Source organism: Schistocerca nitens, chromosome 9 (genome assembly GCF_023898315.1).
Source record: "Schistocerca nitens isolate TAMUIC-IGC-003100 chromosome 9, iqSchNite1.1, whole genome shotgun sequence".
NCBI lineage: Eukaryota > Metazoa > Arthropoda > Insecta > Orthoptera > Acrididae > Schistocerca > Schistocerca nitens.
The window spans coordinates 11,836,733-11,861,251 of NC_064622.1; the positions used below are offsets into that span (position 1 = coordinate 11,836,733).

General features: G+C 41.7%; 1 protein-coding gene across 2 annotated transcripts in view; it reads right to left on the minus strand.

Annotated features, from left to right (window-relative positions):
* The window catches only part of LOC126203623 (neurogenic locus notch homolog protein 1-like), a 167,148-nt gene that overhangs the window by 20,170 nt on the left and 122,459 nt on the right, over positions 1 to 24,519 (minus strand). For both annotated transcript variants that reach the window (XM_049937995.1, XM_049937996.1), the window contains exons 6-7: positions 20,375 to 20,550; positions 19,572 to 19,794 (exon numbers count right to left, since the gene is read on the minus strand). In XM_049937995.1, coding sequence (XP_049793952.1) covers positions 19,572 to 19,794; positions 20,375 to 20,550 — 399 coding nt within the window. The remainder of the gene's footprint in view (positions 1 to 19,571; positions 19,795 to 20,374; positions 20,551 to 24,519) is intronic.

Genomic DNA, 24,519 nt, shown 5'->3' on the forward strand with positions numbered 1-24,519 from the left:
AGGTAGCTGTGACCATAGCTCTGTTTACCACAGCCTGTATGTTACGTGCTGACACGGCTTGCACTCCCCTCCGCCACACACCATTAGGTGGCTTGCGGAGTACGGATGTAGATGTAGATGCTGTGGCGGCTGCAGAAGGCTCGGTGGTAAAGGTCACTGACTCTTCTGTCGATACATGACCTCTCACAGAGCATATCCGTGAGTGTGATGGCAGAACGTGCCGGGCCCCAGCCCAGCATACACTTCAGTATGGATCATTCATTACTTTATTTAGACTGTTTACATTCATGTGTGATGTATATCTGTTTGGGACCCTTACCATATATTATTAATAGAGGAGATAGAAAATATCCATATAAGAGTAGTGCATTTCATCACGGGTTTGTTTAGTAAGCTCCTTAGGATTGCTCAGACACCTTAAGAGATGGATTATACTTTGTGGATAGGTCCAATGTTAAAATTCCAAGAACTCATGTTCTAAGAAGAGTTCAAGCAATATATTATATCATCCCACATATTGCTTACAAAATAGCAATTAATATAAAAATCAGAGAAACCTGAGCTCATATGAAGATTTACTGACAACCCTGTACCCTCCAGCATCCACAGATGGAACTGCAAATGGAGGGAAGAATTGTGGATACTGGATAGTGGTGCTGAAGTACCTTCATCCACAGGCCACAAGATTGCTTGCAGAGTACAGTTGTAGGCAGATAGGCTACGATTCTCGTAATACAAGCTTTAATCAGGTTATTTCATGGTCATTCATTTCATAGCACAGAAATTTTTCATTTCAGGTTTTGCACTTGAACACACCATCTGTTGAGTTTACAGGAAGGTATCAAATAAGATGGGAGTATAGTGAAGAGAACTGGGCAAAAGACGGCACGACAGAGTAACAAGTCCAAAGGGCAAACAAAGATCGAATACTGAGATGTAGCGAATTCAGAATCGAGACAGTGATGTGTAGAGAAATCTGTTCAGTAATGCAGAGAAATCATAACTAACAGACAGAGCAACTGCACTGCTGGCTGTCAGCCGTCACAGGCCAGCCAGACGTAAGCGACTTACGACAGCGCTTACATCGGTGGCCACAGCATCCGCAGTTGCAGCAGTGCCGCCTAGTAGTTATCGCTGATGTCCGTGCCGTCAGGGGTCTTCAAATGCACTGAGCTGGTCCGCCAGTAGGGAAAATCTCTGGGGCACCTAGCAGCATAGGCGAGGACCGTGTGGATGACGAAAACCGAGAGGGCGGAGGTTGCCCTGAGGCCTCGGGAACTGTTGCCTACGGTCACATTGTTAGTAAATGCCTACATTTGCAAATGTTTGTCGGTTGTTCGACAACTGAAGCCGACAGAATAAAGGGGCCTGTTAAACTGGCTCTCCCAAGGATCTCGAGAATTCTGAAAGATTGCCATCTACTCTATATGTACATCCATGCACTGGCAACCACTGTCAGGTGTGTGGCAGAGGGTACTCCATTCCACCACTTATTATGGCATCACGCCGATCCTTTCAAATATGAAGTGCAGAAAGAGTGACTGCTCGGGTGCCTCTGGAACACTGAGATTAATCTAATCTTGTACTCGAGATTGCTATATTCAACTGCCTGACAGTTCAGTGTCTTCACTACATATTCAACACTCTGCCAAGTGTCAAACAAATCTGTTACTATTCGTCCTCCCTTTTTCTGTGCACATTCAATATTCTCTGTTAGTACTGTTTGCTGCATGTCCCACACAACTGAGCAATATTCTAAGATGAGTCACACTAGCAAGCAATCTCCTTTGTAGACTGGTTGCATTTTCCCAGTATTATACCAATGAAATGAAGTCTGCCACTCGCTTTACTTATGACCGTAAATTTGCAGTAAAAACTCACATAGGTGAAAAATTTTCCGAAAGTTTAATAGGTACTGTAAATTCTTTAGTCAGTAAAAATAGCTTCATAATGCACTTAAACATAGGTGGTGTGTCGGGAGAAATGATGAACAAACTATATGACTTAGAAATACTCTTAGGGCAAATTAACTCTGTAAAAGTCATATGTTTGAATGAACATTGGCTTAAATGGGACAATGTCAAGCTAGTAAATTCACTCTCAGGATACAAGTTAGCATCGAGTTTTTGCAGAAAAAAGGGGTATGGGGGATCATGTATATTAGTTGAACAGACACAAAACTTCAAAGCCAAAACAACTTCCAATTGTTTAAATGAGGAACGGGTATTCGAAAGCTGTTGCATTGAGCTGTCTGAATACGGTTTACTAATAATAAGCATATATCATGTCCCAGAATATTGGGCTACTAGGGCATTTCTAGAGAAATTTGAAACTCTGCTAAATAGGTTGCAGGTAGGGAAACCATATAAAAAGACTGTAATTTGTTCTGATTTTAATATAGATATGAGAGACGAAAACAGATTTGTTACCACCCTGAAGGAATTGTTGGCTACAAACGGCTTAACACTAAATTTTACTGAGTACACCAGGGTAACAACCACTTCTGCCACAAGCATTGATAATATAGTGAGCAGCAAAAATTATGGGAATACAGAAAAACATGTATTAGACTTAGGAATATCTGATCACTCAGCACTTTTTATGTCATTGCCATACACAGACAAAACATATAGGCCCACAGTGAAATTGGTCAGAAATTTTAGCCAGCCAAATATAAACACATTTATCTTGAAATTAAAGGAAACCCACTGGACCTTCAGCAACCAATGTTCAGTAAACAATAATTACAACACTTTCATATCTGAATTCAAGAACATTTTCAATGAATGCTTTCCCCTCATATCAACACGTGATAAATACAATAAAAGTAAGACATGGATTATGGAAGGTATCAGGATCTCTAGTATTAGAAAGAGGGAAATGCATAAGGAAGAGAAAACCAACCATGATGCTGAATTTATTAGGAACAAAAATAAATACAAAAAAATATTTGATCGGGTAGTTAAACAAGCAAAACAATTGGTAAACAGTAAATATATAGCTAATGCCTCAAATAAATCAAAAGCAGTATGGCAGGTTGTCAAGAAAGAAACAGGTACTGAAGAAACAAAACATTTTAATTACAAACTAGAAATTGGTTGGAATACTGTTACAAACACTAGGCACATCTGTGAAGAATTTAATAAGTACTTCATAACCACAAACAAAATTCATAACATGTTACTTCCACAAATAAGACCTGATGCAGTACTGCAGGAATCAAGAGAGTTTAAATTTACTGCAATATCATGTCATGAAGTAGCTAACATTATACAATTCCTAAAAAATCTTAAATCTGTGGGCTGGGATGAAATTCCAACAGATATCATAAAGGCAGGAAGGGACAGCATTGCACCTCAACTCTGTAAAATAATAAACCAATCATTTGATGAGGGCTGCTTTCCAGACAGACTGAAATATGCTGAAGTCTGTCCAATCTACAAAAAGGGAAAACAAGATGATTTAGTAAATTTCCGCCCAGTGTCTATACTCCCAGTTTTCTCTAAAATAGTTGAATGAATAGTATGTAATCAATTAGAAAAGTACAATAAGGAAGGTAATATTATTCTCAATGACCAATATGGGTTTAGGAAGGGACGAAACACTTTACAAGCTGTAAATGAACTAATCTCTAAAGTAAGTAAATGCCTTGACAACAAACAAAGTGTATCTGGTATTTTTTGTGACCTCTCAAAAGTGTTTGATGCAGTAAACCATAAGCTACTGCTCCAAAAACTGGGTACCTATGGCTTCCATGGAAAATCTATAAGATGGTTTTCATCTTATCTCATAAACAGATACCAAAGGGTGGTGATACATCAAAAGGGAGAGAAAATTTGCTCTAGCTGGAAAGAAATTCAAGCAGGCATGCCCCAGGGCTCGATATTAGGACCACTTCTGTACTTCTATTACATAAATGACGTGCCTAGCAAAGTAAATACAGATACAATACTTTACGCAGATGACTCAACTGCTGTAGTCTGCTGCAAAAACACTGATGAATTAGTAAGGACCACGAAACAAACTCTAGAAGAACTTGAACAATGGATAAAAGATAATGCCCTGATATTAAATCTTGAAAAAACCCAAATCATACACTTCAGGACCAAACAAACTACTGAATGTATATCACAAATAGAATATTCAGGTAAAGAACTGACCACAGTTGATTCTGTAAAATTTCTTGGGATAACTTTAAATAAAAACTTGCAATGGACCGACCATGTGGACAGTTTACTGAAGAGATTAAATAGTTTAGTTTATGCAACGAGGGTACTACACAAAGTAACAGATTTAACGGTGAAGAAAACTGTATACCACACATATTTCATAACACTTATAAGATATGGAATAATATTTTGGGGTGCTGATAAGACGAACCTCCTTCGAATCTAAAAAAAAGGAGCAATGACAGGAAGCAATAGTAGACATTACTGCAAACCACTATTCGAAAGCCTGGATTTCATGACAATCCCTTCCATCTTCATATATGAAATACTTCTCTTTGAACAGAAAAACTCGCACCTGTTTGAAGGAAATACATTCACACATGCCTATGAAACTAGACATAAATTGAAATACATGCTACCTTGTCACTGACTCACAGTATATGAAAATACTCCATATTACATGGCTCTGAAGATCAGAAATACGATAAGGTCAATATTTGGGGAATCCACATTGGAGACCATTGGCACATACCTAAAAAACAAGTGTTACTATAGTCTAGAATAATTTCTAAATGAATAAAAAGCAATGTTGTAGTTTAGAAGAATTTATAAATAGGATTTGGGAGAAAAGATACAAGTACAAATGGTATACTTTTGAAGCCATATAGATACAAAGTATACACATTCACTATATATTCATGTTTATATATAGAATTATAGTTTGAATAACGGTTTGTATCCCGTTCAGTACATCCATACTTCATATATGTGTGTGAAGGCTATGGTAAGGATTCGATGAGGTGCGAAAAGATTTAAAATATAATGTTGTATTTTTATTATAATAAGCAATTTATGTATTATGTATTTCCTGTAGTATATAAAATACTGTAACAACTTAGGTTAAAGACTGACGAGTCACCAATGTTCTCAATCGAATGATTGTATAAAAACATGTTATGTGACAATAAAGTATCTTATCTTATCTTATGACTAAGCCTCTGTGATCATTTCATTTCATATTCCTACAGATTATTACACACAATTAATTGTATAAGTTGCCCGATACCATCTGCAGCTCACTGACATTGTAGTCACTGGATACTGCCTGTTTTCATATGAGAAAGTGCAAAATTTTACATTTCTGAACATTTAAAACAAGTTTCCAATCTTTGTACCACTTTGTAACCTTATTAAGATCCAACTGAATATTAGTGCAACCTTTTTCAGACAGTACTTCATTATAGATACCTGCATCATCTCTGTTAAGTATGAGGTTACTATTAATACTGTCTGTAATGCAATTAATATAAATCATGAATAGCAAGGGTCCCAACACACTTCCCTGGGTTACACCCTAAGTTACTTTTTTTTTCAAGCACAAAATACCTAATCTTGAATGTTGTGATCAAGTGCTGTCAAAACGAAAATCTAACAGACATTTTTGCTTAAGCCGGTCTAACCATCCCTGTTAAGATATTCATCTATAGAGTTGAAGAAGTTGCGTATCCAAAAGTCTTTCAAAATCCATTCAAACCGTGCTTTATCTGAATCCAAGTTTTTAATGGCTGCTGGCAATTTACTGAGAATGTGTGTTCCAGAATATTGAACCCCTTTTTGGACCAAGGTAAATGATTTTAAGTCTTTATGTAGATTGTTCTTATTCCTAGTATTGATACTATGTATTGAGCTTTTGACTGGAAACAGAGATATATTACATGAAACAAATTTGATTAAGGAATAAATATATTGAGAAGCAGTGCTTAGAATAGAAAGTTACTTGGAGAGGTTTCTACACAATGTTCTTGACTTTCACCACAGATGAGTCTTACTACATGCTTCTGCACGCTAAAAAGTTTTGGTCTGTTTGACGCGTTACCCCAGAATATGATTCTGTATGACATATTGCAATGAAAGTATGCAAGTTATTTTTATGTTTATATCTCCTACATCTGACATCATTTTCACTGCAAATACAGATTTGTTTCGGCACTTCAACAATTCTGTGGTATGCTCTTCCCAACTGAATTTATTATTGAGTTGTAATCCCAGAAACTTAACACTGTCAACCTCTTTGATCTGCATATCTTCATATGTTATATGCAGTAGCCACCAGAAAGATCACGGGAGGCGCACATCGGAACGGCGCGTCATGGACGGTAGTTGCCGCAAATAGAGTCCCGTCCACCAGAGGGCACGCGAGAATTCGGCCGCGACCTCTGCCAGCGGAACAACAACATCTCAGGCAGCACAGGCCGTGCCCTGTGAGTTCACATCGGGCATACCTATGAGACAGTTCTTGGTCTACTCTGAAGTGCGACGGCAAACGTGAACCGTGTTACTACACAATTGGCGACGAGTAGGGTCGTTCTTTCGCGTGTTGCGTCGTTGTTCCGGTTTCACAGCTTATCCGCGGCATGGAGGATTTAGTGCGGGTTTTGGTTGAGCAGCAGACGGAGCTCATGGCCACCATGAAACAAGTGCTTCCGGCGTTGCTCTCCACGCCGTCTACTCCAGCGCCGTTCCCTCCTCCCTTTCCCCCGTATGATGAGACGGCGGAGGATTGGGACGCGTACGAACATCGCCTTCGGCAGCATTTCCAGGCGTTTCATGTTGCCAATGCGGACGTATGTCGTGCTCTCTTCTTGTCTCGGATATCTCCCTCGCTGTATCAAGTTTTGCGGCAAATAGCGCCGTTGCAGGAACCCTCGTCCTTGTCTTTTGACGCATTGTGTTCATTGCTGTCTTCATATTATCGCTGCTGCATGCATGTTGTGGTGGCTAGGGTCGAGTTCTATCAATGCAAGAAACAGCCCCATCAGTCTTACCGGACATGGGCCGCTACCCTGCACGGTCTCAGTCGCAAGTGTCATTTTGTCACGGAGCAGTCGCGAGAGTCGTATGCCCACGTTATGGTGTGCGACGTCATTGTTCGTTCGGCCCCTGATAGGGAGGACCGGCAACGGGCCCTGCAGTTAGAAGACCCTTCCCTCGAGGAAGTTCTGTCCATTGCTCAATCGTATGAAGTCTCTCACGCCACCGGTCAACAGTTGGAAGCGTGGTGTGATGTCGCGGCGGTTCAGGGCGGCGCGGCCGCCCTCCACTGCGTCCGGGGTGGATGAAGTGCGAGCGGTACAATCTGGCCGTTATGGTCGCTCCCGCACAGCGCGTAAACAGAGTTCCGGCCGCCGGCCCGTTACCGTCCTGTGCGTCGTGCTATATACATCACGATCAGTCGGAGAGCCCCCAGCGTTGGACCGTTTGTCGCAAATGTAATAAAAAAGGACACATTGCTAAAGTTTGCTGCTCAGCCTTGAAAGAATCGAAGGAAGCAAGTACAGAGGACATGGACGTTGACATTCAGGAAGTTTCATCGGGCCAGGCTCCCAACGCATCGGCCCACAAACTCTTTATCGAGGTGTCGGTCTGGTCACGCCGATTACAACTGCAAGTAGATACGGGCGCGGCGGTTTTTTTGTTGAATGCACAAACTTACTCCGACCTTGGGTCGCCCCCGTTGGCGCCAGTTTACCGGCATCTACGCGGTTATGGTAAACAGTTCATTCCCCTACTGGGTCAATTCACTACCGACGTGACTTACAAATCAGTCACTCGGCCTATTACTTTTATTGTTGTCAGTGATGGGAGCTCCGCTAACCTTTTTGGCTTGGATGCCTTTCAAGCTTTCAGGTTTTTTTTCACTGACACCATACAGTTGGTCTCCGAAGACGTTCCCTATCAATCATTAGAATCTTTGATCTCTGACTTTCCGGATATCTTTGAGGAGGGCCTGGGGCGTGTTTCAGACTTTGAAGCTCACTTAACGTTGAAGGCGTCGGCTCGCCCGCGTTTTCTACGCGCGAGACACATCCCCTTGGCTCTCCGCCCACAGGTAAAGTAAGAGCTAGACCGGCTGACAGCCCTAGGGGTCGTTCTTCCCATTTCTTCTAGTGAGTGGGCTTCGCCCCTCGTTATTGTCAGGAAACCCTCGGGAAAATTACGTCTTTGTGGCGATTTCAAGGCCACCATTAATTCCCAATTGGTGGTGGACACCTATCCTTTGCCTCGTGCTGATGAATTGTTCTCCACCGTAGCGGGAGGCCTATATTTTTTGAAAATCTATCTTTCGGAGGCTTATCATCAGATATCTCTTAATGAGGACTCCAAATGGCTGGCGGTTGTCAACACCCCGTTTGGCCTTTACCAATACCAGCGGTTGGCCTTCGGAATATCCAGTGCCCCGGCGATATTCCAGCGTTATCTTGAGCACGTCACGTCGACAATCCCTCATTGTATTAATTACCTGGATGACATAATTGTCACGGGCCGCAGCACGAAGGAACACTTGCACAACCTTCGCACCCTCTTTCTCAAATTCAGGTCCATGGGCTTGCGTTGCAACCTGCGTAAGTCAAACTTCTTCCAACCGTCCATTGAGTATGTGGGCTACACAATCTCTCGGCACGGCGTCCAGCCGCTAGGAAGTTTGGTCCGAGGTATCGTCGACCTTCCGCGGCCCACTTCGCTGAAGGAGTTACAAGCTTTTTTAGGCAAGATTGCCTATTACCACCGGTTCATTCCCAGGGCTTCCACCATCGCCCGCCCCCTGTACTGCCTTCTGCGCAAGGGTGTTCCTTTTGATTGGTTGCCTGCATGCGAGCGAGCGTTCACCTCGTTGAAAGGCCTCCTCATGTCCATTGAGTATGTGGGCTACACAATCTCTCAGCACGGCGTCCAGCCGCTAGGAAGTTTGGTCCGAGGTATCGTCGACCTTCCGCGGCCTGCTTTGCTGAAGGAGTTACAAGCTTTTTTAGGCAAGATTGCCTATTACCACCGGTTCATTCCCAGGGCTTCCACCATCGCCCGCCCCCTGTACTGCCTTCTGTGCAAGGGTGTTCCTTTTGATTGGTCACCTGCATGCGAGCGAGCGTTCACCTCGTTGAAAGGCATCCTCACGTCGGCGCCATGTTTGGCTACTTTTGACCCCCATAAGCCGTTGGTCCTGGCTACAGATTCTTCGCAGTATGGGGTAGGGGCGGTCCTGGCCCATTGCAACTCAGATGGTTCCGAGCAGCCACTGGCGTTTGCGTCTAAAACTCTTAGTCCCGCACAGGCCCATTACTCCCAGGTGGAAGAAGAGGCTTTGGCCATTGTCTACGCTGTTACCAAGTTTCACCCTTTCTTGTATGGCACGAAGTTTCAGTTAATCACTGACCATAAGCCATTAATATCGTTATTTGGCCCCGCCTCTCAGATTCCGGATAGGGCGGCCCACAGACTACATTGCTGGGTCTTGTTCCTCTCTAAGTACCATTATGCCATTCATTTTCGCCCTACCAGACAGCATGCCAACGCAGACGCTCTTTCCCGTCTTCTGGTGGGCCCGGATCCTAAGTTCGATCGAGAGGAGATTATGTGTTTTCATTTGGATGTGGCGTCCCACCAAGCGGTTGATGGCTTCCCGATCACTAGTTCTAGAGTCGCCAGGGAAACGGCAGCTGACCCGGTTCTCCAGCAAGTGGTTTGCCTCATTCAGCAGGGGTGGTCATCCCGACCTCCAGGCCGGGCCTGGGACCCTCTTCGTAATTATTTTGTTCTACGAGACCGCCTCTCCGTCTTGGAAGGAGTTCTCCTTCTGGCTACCGATGATACAGCTCCTCGCATTGTTGTTCCTGCAAGTTTGCGAAGGGAAGTCCTCACGTTATTACATGAGGGGCACTGGGGTGTTTCCCGTACTAAAACCTTGGCTCGCAGACATGTGTGGTGGCCGCCTGTTCCCAGTGTGCGAGCCAACAGGCATCTCCCAGGACAGCGTTCTCTTCCTGGCCGCCGACAACCCAAGCATGGGAACGTGTTCACATCGATTTTGCGGGCCTGTTTCTCAATTGCTTTTGGCTCATTGTCATTGATGCTTATTCCAGATTTCCATATGTGGTTCGTTGCTCCTCAACCACTTCAGAGGTTGTAATCCAGGCACTAACAAAAATCTTTTCTGTGGAAGGTCTGCCAGTCACCCTGATCTCGGACAATGGACCTCAGTTTTATGTCGCAGACCTTCCAGGATTTTTGTAGGCGCTTCGGTATTCGGCATGTTTGCTCTCCCCCCTTTCATCCACAATCGAATGGGGAAGCCGAGCGCATGGTGCGCACGTTTAAGACACAGATGAAAAAGTATGTGCACGAATTTCCTGCGGAGGAGGCGCTGACGTTTTTCCTGACGGCATACCGGACCACACCTATGGGAGAACGCAGCCCCGCAGAGCTCCTCCACGGGCGCCAACCTAGGACTCTGCTGCACCTCCTTCGGCCCGGTCCTCGCCAGTCTTCGCAAAACGGAGTACCCGGCTTTCCACCGGGTATGTCGGTCTGGGCACGTGGGTTTGGTCGCAATCCACGTTGGATACCGGCGGTGGTCCTGCGCCGAAATGGCCGCCGGCTCTATACCTTGCAGACGGGGGACCGGAAGGTACGTCGTCACCAAAATCAGCTTCGTTCACGTTTGGGCCCCCACCCTCCGACCTCTGACACCGGCTTCCCCATTGCCGGCACCTGTGTTGGTTTCTCAGGGGACGCTACCACCCCTCCCCCCTGTGATTCCGATGCACTGTGATGGCTCTCAGCCTTGGCAGCCTCCAGTTGCTCCAGCACCGACATCGCCATCATTAGCGATGCCCCAGCGAGAGCCGGCCCCCCTCGCAGGCCCGGTTTCTCAGCAGGCTGGTTCACCTGTGGTCGTCCCTTCCCCATCGTCCCCACCACTGGGTCTTGCCCCTCCCGGGATGGACCAGGATCCAGAGTTCGACGGCCCGTCTCCCGTTCTGTCCCAGGTTCCGGTGGTGGGACGACGGGGACCTCTTCGTGTGGGACACTTCCGGCCATATTCGAAGGTTCCGGCTCGAGGGTTGGCAGATCCCCTCGACTCCAGCCTTCCGATGGACGTGGAGGTCGTCACTCCCGCACGACGCTCCGCCTTCCGACGCAGTGGATCACAGTGGTTTCACCCCCTGAAGGAGGAGGAGTGCAGTAGCCACCAGAAAGGTCACGGGAGGCGCACATTGGCACGGCGCGTCACGGACGGTAGTTGCCGCAAATAGAGTCTCGTCCACCAGAGGGCACGCGAGAATTCGGCCGCGACCTCTGCCAGCGGAACAACAACAACATCTCAGGCAGCACGGGCCGTGCCCAGTGAGTTCACATCGGGCATACCTATGAGACAGTTCTAGGTCTACTCTGAAGTGCGACGGAAAACGTGAACCGTGTTACTACATTAAATACATGCTGCAAGGAAATCTCTTACGAGATCTGAACTGCATATAGTGGGTCTTTTCAAAGTTTAATGACAGTGAATTAGCTTTAAACCATTTATTAATGACAGTGAAAATTTGATTAACAGTCATTTCTAAATCTGTCAATGACTCTTATCCAAAATAACTTTGTGTGTCCTCCGTACCAAAAAATCCCCAATCCAGTCACAAATTTCGCTCGATATTTGATAGGATCGTATTGTCGATAATAAATGTAGGTGTCAAAGACTTTTCAGAAATCAAGAAATTCTGCATCTACCTGACTGCCTCGATTCAAAGCTTTCATTATGTATGTGAGAAAAGTGTGATGTAGATTTCATTTGACCAGTGCCTGTCTGAGATATGAAGCAAACTGATGGCTACAAATGTGCAATACTTCTGCAGTGCAGTGGAAACAACCTCGGCAATGTGTGGGTCTGCTTATGCCGCAAGAATTTTCCTAGGAAGCACTTACACATCCTCCACACAGTCCCCATGCAATTTGTGTAATTTTGGAGCCATGATGAAAGACATTTGTGGTCATCACTTTGCTTTGAGAGAAGATATGCACAGTCACTGTTCTGTAGTGTAACAGCCAGAGGGTAATTTTCTCTTTCCCAAGTTGAATCTATCGGTGCTGGTCTCACTGTTCACGAATCATCTGATACCACTTTTGGTCATTATTTGTTTGATTCTTGGTTTTTACTGGGGATGTAGTATTGTTGTTGAATTTATCATTTATTTCTATTTCTTTATAGTATTGGATAGTTATGAAAACATTCGGTATGCTTTTTATACTAAAATATGTACAGTCCAGAAAGTCAGTCATCCAGCCATTTTTAGATTTAACTTAAACAGAATCAGATAAACATAATTATTAATGTTAATATAGATTATATTTTACCATAACGCACAAATTTCTACTTTTCTGATGTACAAAATTAACATCGTAATGTAGATCAATATACTTATTTATTTGTCCAAGAATCATTTTAGTACATTGTTTGTAAATGTGATATAGGATAGTGGTAAACTTAGTTAATTTACAACACGGTAGTCATTTTGACTACATTGTTGACATAATCAAAATGCATAATAATGTGTGTTGGTGTACACTTATTAAGTGAGATGACATGATAAGCACAACATAAACTATATTATGAATTGACAATTAGTAAAATTTGGTAAATGAGGTTTATTTATTATGATGTTCCATGAATTCAGACAAAGAATAGAAGCAGTGGTCAAGCAAGAATTGTTTTAACTTTATTTTAAATGCATTTAATGTTGGTATGCATTTTAGGTAAGAAGGCAAATGATTATATAACATAGCTTCAGTATGATACACTCCTCTTAACTTCTTTGAAAAAGAGCCATGTGAATATATGATAACAACTGTCAAATATGTTTGCACCCATTAAAATGGGAAAATAAGTCAGCAACAGCAAAACATTAAAGCATAACCCAAACCTCTACATTCCAAAGTTTTGATAAAATGAATTTCAGCAACTGGACCACTAAAGCCATCAAAAAGATAAGTAGAGGTCGACATTTTATGTAACTAACACTCAATGGACTATTTTTATTTTGCAAGAATGTGGTGATTCACTTGTCACACATTACTTTTTTTTCCAATTATTGTCAGTAATGTCATTGTGACAGATAGTTATTGTGACAACTGCAAACAGTTTTTCATGAAGGCGTTGCTAGTCTTGTCTGACAGTAGAATGAATTTATTTATAGTTATGATGGTTAATTTTGAAACAATAAACAGTTTACTTACTTTTTTTCATTAGTCTCATTTTCATTTGACTTCTCCTTATACATTTTTTCCAGTACAATGTGCTGCACTTTATCCCTATGGTTGCTGCTTCAAAAACTACCATATTTATATTTAAGATAGGGATCAATAATATCGGTGATATGTTCATGGAATATATGTACAGTTATTTGCTAGCAAAATACATTTCTCAATATATAGTACCTTATTCCATAAGATTTCGGGATTGCAGCCGGATCTCATCGACTTCTTTCCACGATATTTCGGCTGCCAACCTTACAGCCATCTTCAGGCGAGTGTTTGACACTGGAGATTGCTAGTGCAAGTCGCTCTATTTATACTTAAAATGCCGCAGGCGCGCATGCGCAAGTTGTCGATTCCAAGGCCCTCTACTGCATCTATGGAGCGCCAACGAATGCATGAAAAAAGTAAAACATGCACACAGATGTGTCCAAAACAGTAAAAGGAAAATTTCAATATTAAATTTAAAATTGATTATCGCTCGACATGTCAGAAGCCATAAAAAGTTTTCATCTGGTTGAAATTAAAGAAATCAACAGGTCCCAGGCCTTATTCAATAAAAAGCCGCCATCACGATTAATGAGATTTTCCGCTAAACATATTTCAACGGATTCCTTCACAACTGAATCCCAGAAGGATCTCGATGGGGCCAAGATTTTCGTGGCCGAATAATCCATATTATGTCCTGTGGATATACAATGTTCGGCTATGGCCGACTTACTGGGCTGTAAAAGGCGAGTGTGGCGCTCATGTTCAATGCAGCGGTCGTGTACTGTGCGTGTGGTTTGACCAATGTAGGCTTTCCCACACTCGCAAGGTATTTTATAAATTCCAGCCTTCCGTAATCCCAGATCATCCTTCGCTGAGCCCAGAAGAGCATGAGTCTTTGTAGGTGGCCGGAAGATTGCTTTCACACGATGTTTCTTTAAAATTCTGCCTACTTTCGATGAAATGTTCCCGACATATGGGAGAAATGCTCTGGACTTAAACACCTCCTTATCCTCTTGATCTTGTGCGTGGTCACGATTTTTCCTCCTTAAAGCAGTACTGACCTGATGTGCAGAATATCCATTATGTTGAAATACCGATTTCAAGTGCTCTAATTCGTCTGCAAGGCTGTCTTTATCAGACACGACATGTGCCCTATGCACCAACGTTCGAAGAACACCCATAGTTTGTGACGGGTGATGACAGCTTGACGCCTGTAGGTACAGATCCGTATGCGTGGGTTTCCGATAGACAGAATGCCCCAATGACCCATCCACCCTGCGTTTAACCATGACGTCCAGAAATGGTAGGCAACCATCCTTTTCAACTTCCATCGTAAACTGAATGTTTGTGTGGATGGAATTCAGATGTTGTAAAAACTGTGAAAGCTCTTCTTCACCGTGAGGCCACACTACAAAGGTATCATCCACGTACCGCCAGAAGACTGTTGGTTTCAACATCGCCGAATCGAGAGCCCTCTCCTCAAAGTCTTCCATATAAAGGTTGGCTACCAGAGGGGACAGAGGACTGCCCATGGCAACACCGTCAAGTTGCTCAAAATATTCATTATTAAATAGAAAGTAAGCAGAGGACAGGGCATGGTGAAACAGCGCCGTTATATCGGCCGTAAACTTATTGCCGATAAGTGACAATGAATCCAAAAGAGGGACCCTCGTGAAGAGTGAAACGACATCGAAACTTACTAACAAGTCCGAATCCTTCAGCTGTAGTGTTCTCAGTCTATTGATAAAGTCCGCAGAGTTACGAATATGGTGCGTACATTTGCCAACGAAAGGTCTCAGTAGCGATGCCAAATGACTAGATAAATCATATGTTGGAGCACCGATATTGCTCACTATGGAGTGTAAGGGCACATTATCCTCATGGATCTTTGGAAGACCATATAACCTAGGTGGAATAGAACTGTGAGGTCTCAATCTTTTCACAACTTCTTGCGGCAGAGAAGAGGAGTTTAGCAACTCTGACGTTTTCCTTTCTACTTTCCGAGTAGGGTCTTTATCAAGCTTCCTGTACGTTGTCTCACTCAGCAAACTATATATCTTCTGATCATACATATCACATGGCAACAGCACAGTAGCATTCCCCTTATCCGCCGGAAGGACCACCGTCTGAGGATCTTCCCGTAACTTACGCAGCACAGCCCTTTCCATTGAAGAAATGTTGCTCTTCTGAGGACGAGTTCTCGTAAGGGCGCGACATGTTTCCCGCCTGATTTCTTCTGCTGCTTCACTGGATAGAGGCCTGACAGCTTCTTCAACAGCACTAATAAAATCTGTTAAAGGTAAGGTCCTAGGTGTCGGTGCGAAGTTCAGACCTTTCCCAAGTACCGACAGTGTCACGTTGTCTAAATCCTTATCCGTGAAATTTACCACAGAGCGTCGAAAAACATCTTCTTGTTGTGACGTTGCTGAGAGACGGTCGAACTTCGATGATTGCCTATCCAGTGAAGCAGCAGAAGAAATCAGGCGGGAAACATGTCGCGCCCTTACGAGAACTCGTCCTCAGAAGAGCAACATTTCTTCAATGGAAAGGGCTGCGCTGCGCAAGTTACGGGAAGATCCTCAGACGGTGGTCCTTCCGGCGGATAAGGGGAATGCTACTGTGCTGTTGCCATGTGATATGTATGATCAGAAGATATATAGTTTGCTGAGTGAGACAACGTACAGGAAGCTTGATAAAGACCCTACTCGGAAAGTAGAAAGGAAAACGTCAGAGTTGCTAAACTCCTCTTCTCTGCCGCAAGAAGTTGTGAAAAGATTGAGACCTCACAGTTCTATTCCACCTAGGTTATATGGTCTTCCAAAGATCCATGAGGATAATGCGCCCTTACACTCCATAGTGAGCAATATCGGTGCTCCAACATATGATTTATCTAGTCATTTGGCATCGCTACTGAGACCTTTCGTTGGCAAATGTACGCACCATATTCGTAACTCTGCGGACTTTATCAATAGACTGAGAACACTACAGCTGAAGGATTCGGACTTGTTAGTAAGTTTCGATGTCGTTTCACTCTTCACGAGGGTCCCTCTTTTGGATTCATTGTCACTTATCGGCAATAAGTTTACGGCCGATATAACGGCGCTGTTTCACCATGCCCTGTCCTCTGCTTACTTTCTATTTAATAATGAATATTTTGAGCAACTTGACGGTGTTGCCATGGGCAGTCCTCTGTCCCCTCTGGTAGCCAACCTTTATATGGAAGACTTTGAGGAGAGGGCTCTCGATTCGGCGATGTTGAAACCAACAGTCTTCTGGCGGTACGTGGATGATACCTTTGTAGTGTGGCCTCACGGTGAAGAAGAGCTTTCACAGTTTTTACAACATCTGAATTCCATCCACACAAACATTCAGTTTACGATGGAAGTTGAAAAGGATGGTTGCCTACCATTTCTGGACGTCATGGTTAAACGCAGGGTGGATGGGTCATTGGGGCATTCTGTCTATCGGAAACCCACGCATACAGATCTGTACCTACAGGCGTCAAGCTGTCATCACCCGTCACAAACTATGGGTGTTCTTCGAACGTTGGTGCATAGGGCACATGTCGTGTCTGATAAAGACAGCCTTGCAGACGAATTAGAGCACTTGAAATCGGTATTTCAACATAATGGATATTCTGCACATCAGGTCAGTACTGCTTTAAGGAGGAAAAATCGTGACCACGCACAAGATCAAGAGGATAAGGAGGTGTTTAAGTCCAGAGCATTTCTCCCATATGTCGGGAACATTTCATCGAAAGTAGGCAGAATTTTAAAGAAACATCGTGTGAAAGCAATCTTCCGGCCACCTACAAAGACTCATGCTCTTCTGGGCTCAGCGAAGGATGATCTGGGATTACGGAAGGCTGGAATTTATAAAATACCTTGCGAGTGTGGGAAAGCCTACATTGGTCAAACCACACGCACAGTACACGACCGCTGCATTGAACATGAGCGCCACACTCGCCTTTTACAGCCCAGTAAGTCGGCCATAGCCGAACATTGTATATCCACAGGACATAATATGGATTATTCGGCCACGAAAATCTTGGCCCCATCGAGATCCTTCTGGGATTCAGTTGTGAAGGAATCCGTTGAAATATGTTTAGCGGAAAATCTCATTAATCGTGATGGCGGCTTTTTATTGAATAAGGCCTGGGACCCGTTGATTTCTTTAATTTCAACCAGAAGAAAACTTTTTATGGCTTCTGACATGTCGAGCGACAAGTAATTTTAAATTTAATATTGAAATTTTCCTTTTACTGTTTTGGACACATCTGTGTGCATGTTTTACTTTTTTCATGCATTCGTTGGCGCTCCATAGATGCAGTAGAGGGCCTTGGAATCGACAACTTGCGCATGCGCGCCTGCGGCACTTTTAAGTATAAATAGAGCGACTTGCACTAGCAATCTCCAGTGTCAAACACTCGCCTGAAGATGGCTGTAAGGTTGGCAGCCGAAATATCGTGGAAAGAAGTCGATGAGATCCGGCTGCAATCCCGAAATCTTATGGAATATTCGATACGCCGGGAAAATTTCAAGAGTCACATATAGTACCTTGTCTGTTGGTTTGTATCTGTAGCACTTAAGTATTTGCGTAACTATGTAACAGTTACTGGAATGAAATCTTTCTTTTGACAATGAAATGAATACTACAATCGTGGTTTCTGACAACAGTTTCTCTGATGCATCCAAACACGGAGCTTTGCCTCTCATGGTGAATGGTGTTATCTGGGCACACCCACGGCTCGGTCCACAGCGTAACCTGTCAGTAGTTATCTTGTATCTTCAGAACCCAAGGTATTTCGCTAGTTTAGCATTCTTTTGACAGTTGCATAGAGGAGCATGATTTACCCACAGCCAAAGAATTGTTTTCAAAAGTGAATCTTTCATGACAAAGTTTAGTGTATTACATCTGTTATGAAACTTCCTGGCAGACTAAAACTGTATGACAAAATGGATCTTGACTTCAGAGTCTTGGCTTACAATCACTGCTGAAGTTGCCCCGGAACACCTCTGTCATCAATCCAGACAATTCTGATCACGTTAATACATCTATAATCTATTCTATATGCTTTAGCCACCCCTTCTCTTGAATACCAACCTACATAGTAGTACAATAAGTGTAAGAATTAATTCTGATGTATGCAAATGCATTTTTACTGGTGGCTAGTTGGGAGGGGGGGCAGTGCCATTATACCATGCTTGAAGTGATTCTTTGGAAGCACTGCACAGCACTCTCTTAAATTGCAGTTGGTTCTTGATTTGGGAGGAAAAAAAGAGACAGAGACAGGGGGGGGGGGGAGGAAGAAGGGGGGGGGGAGGGAGAGAGAGAGAGAGAGAGAGAGAGAGAGAGAGAACTGGCCAACCAGGAAGAATCTGGGTTTAGGAAGTGAGAAAAGCCTGAGGGAACCAAATGTGGAGGAAAATGTGGCGAACCAAAATGCAATGCAAGTCCTTAATTTTGAATCTGCAAAACACTTCATTAACAGTTACAGTATATTATAATGATGAAAAGTGAGTTTTTTGCAAATAATGTCTCTTCTCACAATTCTGACATTTATTATGGTGGAGTGAAAAAAGTAACATTTTCATTTGTTTAGTGATAACTGATGAGCAAACTCCATACAGCATCAAGAAACACTGAACTGTTTATTTCTGGTGAAAAGCATCCAGATTCTTTCCACAGTCTGGGTTTTGGTGTGAATAATGAAGTAAAATATTTTCTGCACACTAACAAAGTGAGACACAAAATTAGTTTCAACCTTTCAAAATTTTTACCAGCACATATTTTTGGTCTACTGTGAGCAATTCCAGCACCCATATTATGTAAAGCTTTTTCACATGCAGTTTCTGTAGTAAAACGTGAGCTCACATGTCACCTTGAAATGAGATGTGTTTTAGCAATTTCTCACACTTATATCTACCAGCTTATAATAAAATTTCATGCATTACTGTCAATATTTCTAATGAGGTCACATTTCTCAGAAGTCCTTCAGACAGCTGATTTTAAAGGATGGTAACCCCACATTAAGTTTAGGAGCTCTTCTTTAATGATGGAGACATACTTTCATGAACTTCAAATGAATTGAATTAGGCTTTACACTCTCCTTAAGAATAAACTCTGATTAAAAACTACTACAAAATATTCAATTTATAGAACGAGTTGTTAGAATAAGTTACTATGAACAAATGTCGGTGTGTAGGCAATACTTTTGTAATGAAAATCTGTTTCTAATATATCGTAAATGATCTACCCCATTTGTCGATGATTAAAATCATACAGTAATAAAGAAATCGAGCATGTGTAATGAGTACTGCAGGAACATACCATCTGTGACTGGCCGACAGTAGAGCATAGCGTGTCCAACGTAGCCCTCTGGACAGCTGCAGACTGCGGTCTCACTTTTAACTTGACACTCAGCATTAACACCACATGCCGATTTGCAAGGGTCAAGGCAGCGACCGTACCAACAGAGGGGCTTGTCTTTGGCGCAGTCTTCTGAAGTAACACACTCGGGGCGACAGGACACTTGTGGATTTCCGATGTAGTACTGAAATGCACAGAGTTCGACAAGTTCGTTGTGCGTTACATTACCCTATTATAAAGACACTTTTCTGTTAAAATCAGAGGATATATTTTTGCCCCGAGCAAACAAAAAACTGAATAGTTGAATGACCTGTAAACAGAATACAGGGTATCCCACTCAACTCTTCTCCTAATATTAAAGATATTGGTCATCTGTTATCAGTGATATGTTTTCACCTGGAGAAATACCCACTAAGGGCTAATGGAAACTGTGTACAATAACTCATGAAACAATATTTTTTTAAATTTTATGTGAAAAGCAACTGAACTGGGTTTGAAACATCTAGGCATCTGACCTGTGCATCTGCATATTTTAAAATATTTCAATTCTTTCTTTTTGCAGATAACTGTAACTGTTGTTTTTGGATTAATTATATTATTGTCACATACTAGTATTTTACTAGGTTGCAGCTTCATTTGTATTAATCAGCCTTACCATAATTCTTGTTGCAAGAGTGGCTGTTCTTTTCTCACTGCAAAATTTTAGTAATTCACATTATTACACTGTACAAAAAATTACAAGCATTACTAGACTTTTGTCTTACTTCTGGGCAGGTGCACACAGCTACATGATTTCTGGCAGAGCAGAGGGCATCTACACCACAAACACCCGTAGTGCAGACACTTGTGCACCGGTTGTTGGAGCAGTGTTGGTGGTCAGAACAATCCCCGTCGCTTTCGCACTCTGGTCTGCACCCTCTGAGTGGTGACCCGACATAGCCTGCAGAGCAGATCGCATTAACGATACTTGTGGGCCTCACTTTGAAAGCTACAGAATGGCAGTCAACCACAAAGCGAGACAGACATCAATTAACACAATGTTATGATCGGGAAAAATTACATCTTACCTTAGGTATAAACAGAACAAATTACACATGAATAAACTGTTATTATATCTCTTCCACTTCTTTTTAAGAAACTGAGAGCCTTGTAAAACATGTATGCCTGATATAAGATGGTTGCTAAATTACTGTTGTAATGGCCTAAATCCAAGCTGATGCACAGTGCAGGGTACAGAAATGAAAAGGATTGTAAGGAAGGGCAGTATTCTGAAGTAATGGAGTTAAAACTCTAGGGGCGTGTACAGAAAGTAAGTGAAATCCTGCTAGTTCTTGCTAACTATGTGGTGAGTTACACAATGAATCTTCAGAATTTCTGATCGAGTTCTGAAATGCTCGATACTGTCTAAATTTTAGCCAAACTTGAGTTAAATTTATTATGTAAATTATTTATTTCTTATCTATGAAAGCTATAAAGTTTCCTAGACTGTTAAATTCCTTTTTTCCATAAATACTGTATTATTTTGATATATTATCAGGCCTCAAACTTACACCGTGAAAATTAGTAGTCACAGTTTTAAAAGTATATGATCTGAAAATAAGTCTATGTTAAATCAGTAATTTACATTTTTTGGTGTTAACTGTACACAAAATATCCATCTCCATTTATAATTTCATTAATTTTGCTACTGATAATGAAATCAATATTATACAATAACAGGAAACTTCTATTTTTCACACTGTCAAAATTTGCAATCTTTGTCATTAAAAATGAGGCCTACAAATTTTCATGTTAATAATTATTTTCAGAACAAGGAAAAACAGAGAGAATACTATTCTCTAGACACTTCTGTTTAACCAGACACTGAGGCCTTGTTGAAAAGATAAGTACCAATTTGTTACTGCAATATATTGAACCTTTCCCTTCACCTAGGAAAACATAGTTACTAAATGAGATAACATCACACAGCAATGTTGTTATGAAAAATAAATCAGGAACAATGTGAGGGGGGTTCACTGCAGGTGGTGATGTCAGCTGAGACAAGCAATGTTTATTTACATAAGGGAGGATTTGTTACAGTTAACACAGTGCAGGAAGTCGCACAAAAGATAGGTCTGTTTAAACAGGGAAAAAATGAAACAAAGGCAACCAAGGAGAAGAAAATTATTTAATGGATAGAGAGAATGATAAACAGATAAATAAGGTATCAAAACATGAAATGAACTAAAATAAGGAAAAGGAAGCCAACTCTTAATTTGCAGTATGTCAAAAAGACAGCAGAAAATCACTAATGTAATACAGTGGGCTTGGATGACAGTAATCCACGGCATGTAGCACAAGACAGCAGATTCAGTAAGGCTCTGCTACAAAATTTAGAAAAGACTTGTCTCTGGTGAAGAGCCCTGGCATTCTGGATGGCAAGATGGCTGGCCGACTGCCAAATGTTGCAGGCATATGGTCTAGTGCTGCACCACGAGTGGGTGAATATCTTTCATATCGAAAACTGAAAGGCAGTTTTCAAACACATCCATGTAAATTTCAAAGAAGTGTCTAGAGAATAGTTTTCTCTCTGTTTTTCCTTCAATAATAGTCATTCTACAACAACACTAGAGCACATAGTGTAGAGAATACTGACATCTTGGAGCAAGTTACACACTGATCAACACTTACCATGAAAATAGGTATGAAAAATTCTGTAACAATGGAGGCATTATCTCTTCCATCCATGTAAAAGTAAGTATGAAATATAAACTGAAGAATCAGCTTCTGCTGCTCTTTGTGTGTGTGTGTGTGTGTGTGTGTGTGTGTGTGTGTGTGTGTTGTCTATTTTTGATATAGGCCTTGTTGGCCAAAAGCTTATTCTGTGTCAGTCTTTTTGTTGTGCCTATCTGTGTCTCAGCGTCTCTGCTATATAGTGAGTAGCAACTTCCCCTTTTCGTAATATTGTCACATTCCATACTGTATTTTTCACTGTTTGATCTAATATGCTTTGCAAAGAAATTGATTTTCCAGAATGAAGTGAAATAGAAAATGATGAAAAATATAAGGTTAGCCAAAGAAATGATGAAAAAGAAAGCAGTAGAAAGAAGAAACAGACATGACAAAATGTAAACCCTGTTAATTATAAATCTGGTGATTTAGTATAGTAACAACAAAAGAAAAATCCAGCAAAGTGAGTGACAAAATTAAGAAGTTTTTAGATGTGTACCATGGTCCTTCTAACACCATCAGAGTAGTTCACAATAATGCCTATGAACTGGCTTATGTGAAATCAGGTAAGTTGTTTGGATTGAAAACATAATTGACTTGAAATGTTGTGCGATTACTGTAAGACCTATGACACTAAAGAAACTAACCAACACAGAACTCAACAAGATTGGAGATATTAATTTTACTGATAGAATAAAATAATTACTAGACAGTTATAATGCCATTTGGGCAGAGAATCCATTACTCTTTACTGAATACACCAACTGTCAATTGGTGCCTCCTCAGCTGGGTAACATCATTCTTCCTTTTCCGATCCACTCATCTAATCTGTTCTTTAGCAATATTTACAGACACACATTTCTTAAAAAACACACACACACACACACACACACACACACACACACACACACACAAACAAACACTTTCTGAGTGGATGCCTGGCAAGAACCATAACCTCCAGATTTAGGCACTGGATCCAGTCAGAAAAGAACACTTGCAAAATTTGTAATAGGATTCTGATTAACTTTTTTATGTCATTCCTTTGTTCTTGATACAAGTATTAGAATTAAAGATCAATCAGTAATTTTAATTGCACTGTTGCAATTTGTTTCACATATAATGATTCTACACCCTCTTGATTCAGTGGCATTCTTCCTTGTTCTGGACCTACACTCTATTCAGAGATCCTTTTGCAGTTCCTTTTGTGTCATCTTTATCTTTGAAAACCATTATTACCACTTTTTTTTCACTTATGGCCTTATCACTTAAAGCCCTCATCAGAAGAGGCAAATTGCTTGTGTCATGTTTATAACGTATTTTGTTAATTTTCTGAATATGTCATAGTATTTTTAAAGTTCTCTATGGTAGAGGCTAGTTCACAAAAATCATTACAGTTATCATTACATATGTTTACTATTTAAAGTCCTAATCAGTGGAGGCAACATCCATAACATACAACCCAAGCAAATCAATACACCCCACTACTTACTACACGATTACTTGTATATCCTTAGGCTCCTTTATCATAGCTTATTATGAACTTTGGTGTTTGCATTTACGAAAATTTTATTCAAATGTCGAACAAAATTAATTGGTTTACTTTGATTAACAAAGAGTCAATATACATAAATGATTGGAATTGTCACTTCTGCAAACAAATCGAATATAGCTTACTTTATATGCTAATATGTTCTCTGTTTTAAACAAAAGAACTGTCTTACCTTCATTTTATTATTGTCTTGATTAATATTGATTCGGTTTGCTTATATATGACCTATAATTATTTTGCATTACGAGAGAATTTAAATAAATATTGGTATTACAAGTAAGGGAGTGTAGGAAAAAGCTTCAGTGATGAGGTTTCTTACGGTTCTGTTGGGACAAAACCACAACCGTACATTTCTGCCATAAGGGAGTGTAGGAAAAAGCTACAGTGATAAGGTTTCTTATGGTACTGTTGGGACAAAACCACAACTGTCCATTTATGCCAATCTGTGTGATAAATTACATCAGTGGGCAGTTGCTGTTGCATGTTCCTCAGTCATCAAACAACACCCTCCCCTTTTAATTACTTATCCTACTGCCGTGTCACTGAGTGTGTCCTCTCTTTCTTCTCGTGTCGATGAGGGGAGTGGGGGGGGGGGGGGCGGCTTAGGCTACCCTTCTCCAGCATTTACTGTATCATTATCTTTCCATTCAT